This window comes from Phyllopteryx taeniolatus, chromosome 7, assembly GCF_024500385.1.
Source record: "Phyllopteryx taeniolatus isolate TA_2022b chromosome 7, UOR_Ptae_1.2, whole genome shotgun sequence".
In the NCBI taxonomy this organism is placed as follows: Eukaryota; Metazoa; Chordata; class Actinopteri; order Syngnathiformes; family Syngnathidae; genus Phyllopteryx; species Phyllopteryx taeniolatus.
The window spans coordinates 30,353,794-30,368,225 of NC_084508.1; the positions used below are offsets into that span (position 1 = coordinate 30,353,794).

The following is a 14,432-nucleotide window of genomic DNA, read 5'->3' on the forward strand; positions in this document are numbered from 1 at the left end:
AGCCACAGAGAAAGATGGAAAATTGTAATACCATTCAATGAGCTTTATCATATACACTTCATTGGAGTGTTTAATTGGAATCAGTTGAATTAGATGTAAGCTATATGAAATACTCTTTTGATGCGCGGATCTGATTTGTATTTGTTTTCGGTAATGCAATTCAATGTGGCTATTTACATAATAATTAAGCACCCTGTTAAAGAGACACTAAATTAGCTGGAATGTTGCTGTAGCAAAGTACAGTATTTTTACTCCTCTTTTCTTTTTATGCTAATGTATGAAAGCGGATGATATAGTTGGATCGGATGGAGGCTATTCAGACAATGATTCAGCAATTGCTTGGCATTAACTTGAACTTTAAGTATTTTTAAGTAACCGTGGATCTTGAGTTCTAATTAAGATGTGCAGAAAACTGTTAATAAAATGACTGTAGTTATTGTACTGAATACCAGTGTAATATTGCATAATATCCATACATGCATAATTTATACTGTGTATACTCATTAAGGTCACAGGTGAGCTGCAGTCTATCCCAGCTGACTATGGGCGAGAGGACCGGTTGACAGCCAATCGCAGAGCACAAATAGAGAAACAATCATTTAAACTCACATTTACACCTAAAGACAAGTTATACTATTTAATGAAATAAAGTGGGCTTTGTATTGCAAATTGTGCTTTATTTTGACATGGATACCTCTATATATTTTAAAATACAGTACATTAACAAATGTTGCATTAATTGCAAACTCATAGCAACAAAAGATGATATTTCTAGTGTTTACGTGGAGTCCCTTTGAAGAATGCTTATTTTATTTTCAAAGGCAAAATGCAAGCATGCAGACTTCACACATGGAATCGAAATGAGGAACCTGAATCGCTCAAATTCAAAGGATGCCCAACCCTGAGATAAGTGCACAGAAATGTGAGGGAAGAAAAAGTTGAGTGAATGTGTTTTTTGTCATGGGTGTTAATAATGGGACAGGCAGCTTTGAGAGGATTGATAATTAGAACATATGGCATCCTGTTTCTTACATGAGGTACATAAACCTTAACTAGACTGGCAAAATTGTGTATGTGCGAACCATAAAATATAAGAAATAAACAAGAATAGACGTGCAGTTATTTACCACATACCATACAATAAAATACATGATTATACAGTCATTAACTACATTTTCCACTGCAATGCTACTAGGTATAATTTTGCATTGCCTGTTGTATAATGGTCTGTCATGATTTTTCACCATTATGTCTGATTGGCTTTTGTGAGCTTTGCAATCTCTTGAAGCCCACTCGGGAGCTTTGGCACAATTGTCCAAGCAAGGCACTTGTAATATACCTGTATAACTGAATGTAATTCTGTTGTGCTCCTGTAGAGCACTTTGGATGAAATGGCTCGATAATGGCGAAAGGTATTGAGTTGGAAAAGACTTTTGAAGTGAACTTAACTACAACTGAAATGTCCCATTCTTTTGTTATTCTCTCCTACTGTCTAGATGTAAATAAATAAATAAATAAAAAATAAAATAAAAAAACAAAGAACCAAAAAAAAACATTACTAGCAGTCCACGTGGTGTGACTCGACTCAACACTGAAGCCATGAAACGGTGTACAGCACACATTCATACTTACTACGCTTCAGGCTTCAAAACATTCACAGACTACAAGAAAAAGCAGCAGCAGCAAAAAAAAATCCTTAAAATACCATAATTTCTTGTGTATACGCACCCCTTTTGAGTTGACCTCAAAATTCTGGAAAACCCTTCTACCTATGTATAACGCATTTTTACAATGCATGATTTTGCTTCTACCCATATGATCAAAACATGAAGTATTATCTGTATTTTGTTGTTTTTTTTTCAAAGATTCTGAAGTGAAGCACTTTATTTGAACACGTAATACTGTCTTTTTTAATTTACTTCCTCTTATTTTGACATTCACAGCCCTACTTTTACTTAGAAAATGAGAAAACACAAAGTTGTGCTCATATGTTTGATTACCCTAGCAGAATTTTAAACAAAACAAAACATAAAGGGCCAGGCAAAGCCATTAAAGGCATTTATTTTAATGGGATTCAAATTAAACAGTCAAACATTTCAGAAAAGCATTATCATTAAACAAAACATAACCATAAAGAAATTAATATCTATCCATCCATCCATTTTCCGTACAGCTTATTGTCACTAGGGTCGGGTGTGCTGGAGCCTATCCCAGCTATCTTCGGGTGAAAGGCGGGGTACACCCCGAACTGGTCGCCCGTCAATAGCAGGACACATACAAACAAACAACCATTCGCACTCACATTCACACCTACGGGCAATTTAGAGTCTTCAATTAACCTACCATGCATGTTTTTGGGATGTGGGAGGAAACCGGAGTACCCAGAGAAAACCCACGCAGGCACAGGGATAACGTGCAAACTCAACGCGATTTGAACCCGGGTCCTCAGAAATGTGAGGCGGATGTGCTAACCAGTCATACCCCACATTCAAAATATAAGGCTTTGCGGAGGGTCCTTTTTGTGACCTTAGCATTGCCTCTCTGCTTTTTTTAGATGATGTGGTTCTGTTGGCTTCATCAAGCTGCAACCTGAAGGACTTCAAGTATTCCTTCAAAAGTGAGTGAAAATGAAGCAGGAGTTTGAAAGACATCATTAGAGTCAAGTGTCTGCAGTAAAGTGGACTCTGCTCAGGCTGTTGTGGTGAAGGGGGAGCTAAGCAAAAAAGTGAAGCGATCAATTTACCAGTCGATCTATGTTCCCATCCTCATCTATGGTCAAGGTCTGTGGCTCGGGACCGAAAGAACAAGATCACAGGTAAAAGCGGCCAAATTGAGTTTCCTCCCTTGGAGCTGGTGACAAAGAACTTTGTTTCCAAAAAGGCTACAATAGATCTTAAAATGCCCCAAAATTTATAGATCCAAGTAAAGATAATTTATCGATCCTAAAATGTAGTTTATATATCTTTTAATCAACCATTTAAGCTCCTGAATCCTTCTGTGGGACATAAAATTGAATTGGTGACGATGATTTATGGGTCATTACTACACTGCAAACAGTATGTCTTGTTGAGTTTATCTCAGGACAAGACGCAACCCATAGTCAAAGAGCTTACAAATGGCAAGGTTGGAATATTGGAGTTGGCAAACATGGGCGACCTTACTTACACACAGCAGTGTTTTAACTATGATCACACAACAAAATATGATCGCCATACTAATTATGACATTATATGGCAAGAAAATATACCTTTGTATGCAACTTTAAAAATAAAAATAAAAAATTCGAAATAAGTTGTGTATCGTGGTAAGTCATTTGTTAGTTGTGTTAGTCATTCCAATTCTAGATTTTGCCATATAATTTGTATAGACAGCAATGTTTTGGTGTCTGAGTCAAATATTTCTTATTTATTGTGAAATGTTTAGGATTTTAGTTATACATGTTGCAAAATCCATAAACTGATCTTAATATAGTCTCTCCTGTTCACTTGTCTCACTGCGGTGACTGAACATGGTTACCTTGTTACACATGCCACCACCATAACAGACTTCACCTGTTATCACTTCATTATCGTCAATGACAGCTCTATTATTGGAAATATAGAACCTACATTAAAAATAGTCTACACAACCCAGATAAAATTCCATCTTTTTATTGAGAAAAAAAAATTAGACCAAGATAAATCATTTCAAAAAATGTTCTACCAAAATCTGACATTTGTCAGATGTCTGTAGACTTCATACAGTTCCACTGTGAACTACATCCTCTTGCATATGCATAACTCACAATAAGTAGTAACATAGAATGTCAGAAATATTTCAGTTAACCATACACTGTTAGACATTTCATAGAGTTTTTACAGTACCTTACTGCCAACACTTGTTGCTGAAAACTTGAATTTGCAGTAACATACTGGCAACAGTGTTGCCAAGGAGTTACTGTAAAAAAATAAATAAATAAATAACAGAAGCATATACAACAACGCTTTTCTGCAATGGTGCCACATTGTGAGTGTTCAGTATTTCTACACTTGATTTTTTTCCCTCCTCCTTGTATTATTGTATTTTCTTGCATGTGTCAATTGTGATATACAATTATTATTTACACTGAAATGCTTAAACACTGTTGAGCCCTGAATATTACAATGCATGCTGAAAACATGTATTACAGTACACTTAGACATTGCTGTAAATTCTATAGTTATTTACCCCATACGATGCAGTAAAATACTATAAAGTGATTATATTTTAATTAAATATATATATTAATTATATATATTCCACTGCATCATGTGATTTTGTTTGATGTGACACATGATAAACAGAGTTACTACATATATATTTTTTTTAAATCTTTTTTTTTTAAATTCATTATGGTGCTGATTAGCCACACAAGTAAAATGGGAGCTCTTTTGGCTTGCAGAAGTAGACCAAACTGAGTAACCAAAAGGAAATTCACAATTGTACCTAATGCAATTATAAATCACCAGGTCATAGTTAGCGTAGCATACAGATGAACTAACCTGTATTTCACTCTATCCCACACAACCATAAGTCAGAGTTTCATGAAAACAACGTGCACCATAAATGTAATGTGAAAGTTAAATAAGACACACTTTCAACGAACTACCGGTAACATAAACACACATTATTAATGTTACGTTAATCCTGATTGTTCATGAAAATTCAGGATTAACGTCTTTGTTACAGCAACAGTTCAACATTTCATGGTACAATGCATGCTGGGAACCACGCGGCTTCTGCTACAAAATACAGGAACTCTCTGTGTCACGTCAACCAAAATTTTATAATGCAATGGATGATAATGATGATGTCTTTGCCAGAAAAAAAAATATTGATGATTATATTATTTTCACTGCTTGTCTCATAAGTGTATTTATGCCTGTTACAGCATATTTTGAATTAATGTATTTGGTATAAAATGAAAGGCAAAATAAATAGTAATTGTTTTTACATAGTCCTTCATTCAAAAAGTTTTAATAGGGATCCATCATTACCACTGAATAGATGAGCCTACCTAATAAAAAAAAAAAAATAATAATAATTAAATAAGAATAATGTTATAGTCAATTTCTGAAGCTGGTGCTAATGCCCATTAAGTGGTTTTTCCCGTTTTCATGTCCTGTTTGATTTGTATTGTTTTTAACTTTGTTTGATGTGTTTTTGTGTGTGCGCGCGCGTGTGTGTGTGTGTGTGTGTGTGTGAGGACTGCATATGTGCTGCGGTTGTTTTTAATGTGCTCTATAAATAAACATCACATCACCTTTCCCATGCCAGTAGTAAAAGCAAAAGGCAGATTACATTTGGGAACCAAGAAGTGGAGTGAAGCGGTCCAAGGCAGTCTCTATCGCTGATACTAATGTCTTCTGAATATATTATAATGACATTTTATACATATTCCTCAGTGAGCTAGCTATACAGAATGTACTAGCTTTTTAGTTAGTCTTTTGCCAGTTGTCTCTGAAAGGATGTCACTTGTGATTCTGCAACTTTGCATCTTGAGTTTTCCAGAACAAATTACTGGCAGTTAGCCCTGAGTATTGGGTATGTTAAATTAACATTCATTACCATAAATCACACATCGAGGACAAAACAATAAGGTTTTGAAGTCATTTATACACATACAGTACATTGATAGACGATCACAATAACCGTATCATGACTGCCACGATCCATACATCCGCATTGATTCTTCATACTGAGACTAACAACATACGATGACAGTCAGCTTGGATATTTGATAACCACTTAATTGTTTAACTCCCTATTTCAGTGATCTGTTTTCTTGCTGCCCTCCTCTTGGATAAAACTCTTTTAAGCCCTTTGTTAGTGTGTCTTGTTCTGACTGATGCATTCAGTGTGGCGTGGTTTTTGTTTTTCCTCAGTGCTATTTGAAATGGAACAAAACGACACACACCCGCGGCAAGTATAGCCGCATTTAAATGAACTGAGCCATGCGGATGGGTCCGTTAGGGTAACTTGATATGGTGGATAAAATAAGTCTACATACCTCTGATCAAATGCAAGGTTTTTGTCGTTAAAAAATCAATTTGAAGTGATGTATGATGTTAAACCTCTAACGAAAATGTAAAGCTGATTAAGTAATATTTCTGTAAATTTAAACCAAATCCTTTGTATTGCTTTTTTGTGTGTAGTACAAATTTTTTAATTGCAAGCATGTTTCACAGATATAAGTCAACATTGCAGTTGTTGTATCTTGCAATAGAAAATGAAGCACAATTAAAATTAAGAATGGTCTGACAAGGAAGATGTGAATGATTAGACCGTGTCAGAAAATAATTGACAGACTTATTAAAGATATGCGAGTACACTTAACGAGTCGAGCCTCGCACGAAAGGAAATGTTAATTGGCTGCAATAATTGTCTCTTGTGACCTGTCATGCAATAATACCATTCAGCTGTTCCATGTGAAGCACAGTCAACACAAGCATGCTTGAATAAAAGTGATATACAGTACATGCAATATCTCTGGCAGATTAATATCAATACACTTTATTAATGGTTATATCAGTTTACCCATCTTTCGTCTTTGCTTCCATTAACACATGCACATTTTTCACTTCTCTTGTCACTTTCACTTATTGAATCAACATTCACTTGCTGGCATAATACCTGTAAAGTGGCTCATGTTCAGGACCTCTGCTTGGCTTTTCTTACCAACCCAGTCCTCTTCTCTTGCATTTTTTCCCCATATACATCATATTTAACATGCAACAATGGTTTTTTTTTTCAAGAATTTGCCCTCTTTCTGACTGCTCCATACCTGTGAGGATTTTTGTTGTGTCCTTTGCGCAAGATGACGTAAGAATGAATGTTAATCGCTATGTCTCTTCTCTTTGCAGTATGAGTTCAAGGTGAAAAACATAAGAAAGAAAAAGGTCAGCATCATGGTGTCTGTTGAGGGCGTAAAAGTCTCCTTAAGAAAAAAGAAAAAAGTGAGTGTCATTTCTCATCATCCTTACGTATATGTAAATGTTAAGCATTGCTCTGTTTAGCCAGATACTGTTTGTTCAGTCAGAACTCTTGTATGCCCCCGATTTTCTTCGATGAAGCCTTCTATATACATAGATATAAATTCTAGATAATAAGCTTTATTGATCTGGAACATTTGTTTAATGAAAGTTGAGACAGGTCAAAGTACAGTACTTCTTTGTTTTCAATATCAGAGTACTTGAGCGCTTGAAATGCAGGGCTATGGACGAGTGATCTTATTGTGTTTGGCATCACTTGTCTGCCAGCTAAAATGTCATGTGACAGTAAGAAATTCATCTCCAAGTACAATGATGGACTAAAGATAGGAGTGATTGGAATATTGAGTAAACAAAGGTTCAATGCGATAGGAATCAATATAAATAATTCCTTCGTTGACATTTTACGTGACATTAAACTCCCATGGGGGCAGACTGACAAGGGAAATGGGTGTGTGGGTTTGTTTGTGAGCTGCACACAATGTCAATATTTGGAATTATGTAACTAAAGCAGTAAATGTCACAGGACTCAGGTAAGTCACACATTTAGAATAATTAAACCATAGGCAAATTTTAGATTGTTGTTGGTCTGCACACTACAATACCAAAGCCTCATGTTATGAATTCACTTTAAAGTAATATTAGCATTTTCTTAGATGTTCATGGTTGGTTTAAGAAAAGCATCAATTGCTTCGCCAAATAAGCACCTAATTTTATAATGTTGTTCATGAGTTCCAAAGCCCGTTCAGTCATGTCTTGTCAGCGAGTATAGTCTGATTATTTTATACAATTTTACACAAGGCTTACCTTGTGGTTCCTCCTCGGCCCAGAATTACCGTATTTTCCGCACCATAAGGCACACCGGATTGTAAGGCGCAGTCTCAATTACGGGGTCTATTTCTGTACTAATGCCATACATAAGGCACACCGTATTATTCGGCACATGCTAAAACAAGATAACAGAAGCAAAACAGTGAGTTTGGTTGAACTTTATTCTACTATGTATTTAAAAATACACTCACATTATTTTTTTGATCTATCTTTTGTCACAAATCCATCGAAGTCCTCATCTTCTGTATCTCAATTGAACAGCTGGGCAATTTCGCTATCAAACATGCCGGGTTCCCTCTCGTACTTGTCGGAGTCATTCTCGTTGCTGGGTGGTTGTTCAGCAATGATGCCGGCTTTCGCGAAACCTCGGACAACAGTCAAAGCAGCTACCTTAGCCGAGGCATCAACAATCCATTCACATATGGTGGCGCAACTCGCCCGGCGCTGCCTCCCAGTCTTAGTAAAGGTGTGTTCGCCGTCTCTCATGCATCGCTCCCACGCCGCTCGCAACTTCACTTTGAACACCCTGTTTACACCAATGTCCAGCGGTTGGAGTTCGCTGGCAGTTGCTGTGCCACGGTAGTCCTTGCACGGGTGGCGAGATGGCGCCTTTTTATAAAACAAAAGCACCAAGGCGGACCTCCTTGAAAGTGTTCGATCTTCATGTGTCGTGCTATCGTTATTGCCTTCAGTCAAATGGTGACTGTGGAGACTCTTCTCCCGGCTGTTCTTCTGCTTGATTTTGAATTCTCTTCCGGCTGATCTATTCCCATTTACAACCGCGTAACTGATAGCCTGTAGTTTGAATTGTGCCTTGTGTCTCTTCGCTGATGCCATTTTCGGGGGTCCTGAGCCAAACAACTGTTGTTTTGCAGTACCGGTAGTACAGTATACCTACTGCAGGCGTGGCGGAGGTAAGCGTACGTACTGTACGTAGCTTTACGTAATGTTCTCTAATTGGTTTATCGCTGCCAGCGTATGTGGTGTACGTATTACGTCCCTATGTCGGTGGGAAATGGTTTGACACTCAATCAAGCGGAGCGCTTACCAAAATCGCACAACAATATTTTTACAGATTTTGGGACTCAGTGCACACATAGGCGCATCGGGTTAAAAAGCGCACCGTCGATTTTTTCTTTTAGAAAATTAAAGGCTTTTTAGTGCCCCTTATAGCGCAGAAAATACGGTACTCTTTTTGTAAAATATTTTGTACTGAAATAGAACAATAAAGGAAAATATCCAGAGACTGTCTATTTGTGCTGCAACACTATTGCAAAATGTGGTGAAAACTGTGATAACAAATGGTTCCCATGGCTGCTTGAATTTCTTGGCAGTGTTTGCATTTCCAAAGTTTTAACATTGAATTCAGCAGTCCTCCTAATACTTTACTTATTTTTAATACAGAAGAAGGAATGGATGTGGAACGAAAATCAAATGATGGTGATGCAGGACCCCATTTACAGGTAAGCTGCCAAAATACTTTTCCATATACATTTGACATTTCAGAGTATTTGGCATGTGTGAAATCTGTGAGATGCAAAGAGTCAATCACACAATCGGACTGTTGGGCCTGAAGAGGCACTGCGTCTTTGGTTGATATTAACTGGTTAATTAGTTATAGCCCGCATGAACATGAACGCAGACTGGCAATGCATCATACTGTATATGATCTGACATCGTGTATTGCTGGGCTTAAAATGAAAATATGAGTGTGAAATTAGTGAGTCATAGTGAGAGAGAGCAAAGTTGGGATTTGTGTGAAGCTTGCCTTTTCTGGCAACGATTGTTGTGCTACTCACCACCGTAGATCAGCTGGTCTTTGGGGATGGTCTTTCTCCGCTCATCTCAGGAGGAAACAAGGCAGGTTTGGTTGAAGAAGAAGATGCATAAAAATAAAACAAAAAGGCGGGAAAGGAAAAAGGGAAGTTGTTCGGTGGGAGAATACGACTGCTCCTCTTCCTGCTTTTTCAGGGACCCGCGAGCAACTTCTGAGTGTTCACGCTTGGCTTGGAGAGTACCGGGTACTCTTTCGTAGCAGCTGCTCTGATTGCCTAGTAGGTGACCCACGTAGGCCGGAAAGCCAAGTCTGCATCCCAGGTTTGCGTTGGTCGAACCGCGTGTTCGAACAAAGAAAAGGTAAGTTGGGGAGGAGGTTGCCCGAGACCAGCCCCGCAGCAGCTGGGAGTTTAGCCATTCAAGAGTCAAGAAGCAAGACAAGAGGCGAGACACAAGAGACCGAGAAGAGGCGGGAGTCAAAGGTTAAATACCTAGGGGGCGTGTCTGAGTCACAGAGAAACTTGAGAAGACCACACCCATTGACTTGAATTTTGGTCTACAATTTAGCCATAAAAATGGTGTGAAAATCATATATTAAAATAAAATACTCCCAACTTTGTACTCTTACTCAGATCAAGCATTTAGAATGATTGATTAAACTTTAGTCTTGGCATATCAACTGCTTATTGTTCAATACAACATTTCGTACTGTTTGGCTTCAAATCCAGACGAACAGTTATCAAAGTTTCTCAGCTGGACTTGTAAAGCTGAAACAATGACTGACATCAAGGCATACATTTGGAATATTTCTGCAGAGTTCGTAATATATCAAAACAGACATTTATCTTCCGTTAAAGAAACTTCGAATGAGAGTCCACAGGTTCGCAGTAACTCTCCACTGCCAGCGGGTGTCATCCGGTTGATATAAATTGGGCATCTTTTGTGGCCGTCTTGCAGAGCAGGGTGGCTTGGACTCAGGACAGAAGTGAGTATTTGCGAGCAACATTATGGTTTCATGCCGAGAAAGAGTAGCACAGATGCATTATTTGCCTTGAGGATGTTGCTGGAGAAGTACAGAAAAGGTCAGAAGAAGCTACATTGTGTCTTTTGTCTAGAGAAAGCCTATGACAGAGTACCCAGAGAGGAACTGTGGTACTGCATGCGGAAGTCTGGAGTGGCAGAGAAGTATGTTAGAATAATACAGGACATGTACGAGGGCAGCAGATCAGCGGTGAGGTGTGCTGTAGGTGTGACAGACAATTTAAGGTGGAAGTGGGACTGCATCAGGGATCAGCCCTGAGCCCCTTCCTGTTTGCAGTGGTGATGGATAAGCTGACAGATGAGGTTAGACTGGAATCCCCGTGGACCATGATGTTTGCAGATGACATTGTGATCTGCAGTGAAAGCAGGGAGCAGGTGGAGGAACAGTTAGAAAGATGGAGGCATGCACTGGAAAGCAGAGGAATGAAGATTAGCCGAAGTAAGACAGAATATATGTGCATGAATGAGAGGGGTGTTGGGGGAAGAGTGAGGCTACAGGGAGTAGAGATAGCAAGGGTGGAGGACTTTAAATACTTGGGGTCAACCATCCAGAGCAATGGTGAGTGTGGTCAGGAAGTGAAGAAACTGGTCCAAGCAGGTTGGAAAGGGTGGAGGAAGTTGTCAGGTGTGTTATGTGACAGAAGAGTCTCTGCTAGGATGAAGGGCAAAGTTTATAAAACATTGGTGAGGCCAGCCATGATGTATGGATTAGAGACAGTGGCATTGAAGAGACAACAGGAAGCAGAGCTGGAGGTGGCGGAAATGAAGATGTTGAGGTTCGCTCTCGGAGTGATCAGGTTGGATAAAATTAGAAATGAGCTCATCAGAGGGACACCTGAGGTTACAGGGAGTAGAGATAGCAAGGGTGGAGGACTTTAAATACTTGGGGTCAACCATCCAGAGCAATGGTGAGTGTGGTCAGGAAGTGAAGAAACTGGTCCAAGCAGGTTGGAAAGGGTGGAGGAAGTTGTCAGGTGTGTTATGTGACAGAAGAGTCTCTGCTAGGATGAAGGGCAAAGTTTATAAAACATTGGTGAGGCCAGCCATGATGTATGGATTAGAGACAGTGGCATTGAAGAGACAACAGGAAGCAGAGCTGGAGGTGGCGGAAATGAAGATGTTGAGGTTCGCTCTCGGAGTGATCAGGTTGGATAAAATTAGAAATGAGCTCATCAGAGGGACACCTGAGGTTCGATGTTTTGGAGACAAAGTTAGAGAGAGCAGACTTCGATGGTTTGGACATGTCCAGAGGAGAAATAGTGAGTATACTGGTAGGAGGATGATGAGGATGGAGCTACCAGGCAAGAGAGCTAGAGGAAGACCAAAGAGAAGGTTGATGGATGTCGTGAGGGAAGACATGAGGGCAGTTGGTGTTCGAGAGGAGGATGCAGGAGATAGGCTTACATGGAAAAGGATGACGTGCTGTGGCGACCCCTAAAGGGACAAGCCGAAAGGAAAAGAAGAAGTTGGCCGAGGCCACCCTGTGGCTGGCGAGATTAGCGAGCCAGGACAGCAGACAAGCAGGACACGAGAAAAAACTAACAAAAAATGAGAGAGCAAATAGGCGGGAATCAAACGTTAAATACCCAGAAGGCATGTCCAAAAGTATGGAGGAAACCGGAGAATGACCACACCCATCAGCCTGAATCTACAGTTCTGACCCATAAAATGGGTTTAAAAATCATATATTAATCTAAAACATTCCCAACTTTGTACTGTTACTCATAGACCAAGCATATAGAATGATTGTTTAACTTTAGCCTTGGCAAATCAACTGCTTATGGTTCAATGGAACACTTCATGCTGTTGGGCTTCAAGTCAAGACAAACAGTTCCCAAAATCTTGCAGCTGCACCTGTAAAGTTGACACACTGACACCGACATCAAGTCATACATTTGGAATATTTCTGCAGAGTTTGTAAAATATCACAACAGACATTTTATCTTTAGTTAACCGAAACCATTCAGTCCACCTTACAGTAACTCTCACACATTTTTTTTTGCTTATAAATCAGTATTCGTGTTATTATTATTGTTATCATAATAATTTTAATAATAATTCTTTTAATAGTTATTTTTTTCTCTCTTAAATAATTTTTCTTTACTCAATGATATGGATCCTCCTGGGTCTGAAATAAAGAATAAAGAGCTGCAAGACTAGAAAGAATTATATGGAGCCTTCTATTCTGATTATAATCTGTTGAGAAGCCTAAACCGAATTAAAATGATCCATATAAACACTTCTATCGGAATAAAGATGCCAAATCCGAATTTCATTCAGTTTCACAGGGGTGTATGTTCCTTTTGCCAAACCGATCAGAAGTAAATATTCGCAGAGAATACTGTCATTCAGAATAGAGAGAGAGAAAATTGAGAAGAAATAAGACAGCGACAAACTATGCAATATTCTGTGAACGATTTAAACTTTACAACCCCAATTCCAATGAAGTTGGGACGTTGTGTTAAACATAAATAAAAACAGAATACAGCCATCCATCCATTTTCTACCCCTTATCCGAGGTCGGGTCGCGGGGGCAGTAGCTTTAGCAGGGACGGTCAGACTTCCCTCTCCCCAGCCACTTCATCCAGCTCTTCCGGGGGGATCCCGATGCGTTCCCAGGCCAGCCGAAAGAGGTAGTCTCTCCAACGTGTCCTGGATCGTCCCCGGGGTTTCCTCCCGGTGGGACGTGCCCGGAACACATCACCAGGGATGCGTCTAGGAGGCATCCAAATCAGATGCCCCAGCCACCTCATATGGCTTCTCTCGATGTGGAGGAGCAGGGCCTGTACTCTGAGATCCTCCCGGATGACCGAGCTTCTCACCCTATCTCTAAGGGAGAGCCCGGACACCCTGTGGCGGAAACTCATTTCGGCCGCTTGTATCCGGGATCTTGTTCTTTCGGTCACGACCCACAGCTCGTGACCATAGGTGAGGGTAGGAACATAGATTGACCGGTAAATCGAGAGCTTCGCCTTTCAGCTTAGCTCCTTCACCACAATGAACCGATACAAAGTCCGCAACACTGCAGATGCTGCACCGATCCGCCTGTCGATCTCCCATTCCATTCTTCCCTCACTCATGACCAAGACCCCAAGATACTTGAACTCCTCCACTTGGGGCAGGATCTCATCCCCGACCTAGAGTGGGCACGCCACCCTTTTCCGACTGAGGACCATGGTCTCAGATTTGGAGGTGGTGATTCTCATTCCAGCCGCTTCACACTCTGCTGCGAACTGCTCCAGTGAGATTTAGAGATCACGGCTTGATGAAGCCAACGTAACCACATCATCTGCAAAAAGCAGAGATGCAATACCAAGGCCACCAAACCGGACCCCCTGTACGCCTCGGCTGCGCCTTGAAATTCTGTCCAGAAAATTTATGAACAGAATCGGTGACAAAGGGCAGCCTTGGCGGAGTCCAACCCTCACCGGAAACGAGTCCGACTTACTGCCGGATATGCGGACCAAACTCTGACACCGGTCGTACAGGGACCGAACAGCCTGTATCAGGGTGTTCGGTGCCCCATACTCCCGAAGCACCACCCGAGGGACACGGTCGAACGCCTTCTTAAAGTCCACAAAACACATGTAGACTGGTTGGGCGAACTCGCATGCACCCTCGAGGACCCTGCCAAGGGTGTAGAGCTGGTCCACTGTTCCACGGCCAGGACGAAAAGCACACTGCTCCTCCTGAATCTGAGATTCGACTTCCCGACGGACCCAGCACCCCTGAATAGACCTTTCCAGGGTGGCTGAGAAGTGTGATCCCCCTGTAGTT

General features: G+C 40.3%; 1 protein-coding gene across 4 annotated transcripts in view; it reads left to right on the top strand.

The window, feature by feature from the left end:
* The window catches only part of LOC133481211 (carboxyl-terminal PDZ ligand of neuronal nitric oxide synthase protein-like), a 139,816-nt gene that overhangs the window by 28,491 nt on the left and 96,893 nt on the right, over positions 1–14,432 (top strand). For 3 of the 4 annotated variants that reach the window (XM_061780312.1, XM_061780314.1, XM_061780313.1), the window contains exons 3-4: positions 6,882–6,974; positions 9,243–9,301. In XM_061780312.1, coding sequence (XP_061636296.1) covers positions 6,882–6,974; positions 9,243–9,301 — 152 coding nt within the window. Of the gene's footprint in view, positions 1–2,596; positions 2,618–6,881; positions 6,975–9,242; positions 9,302–14,432 lie in introns of those variants that run through there. The other variant, XM_061780316.1, reaches the window with a different exon arrangement.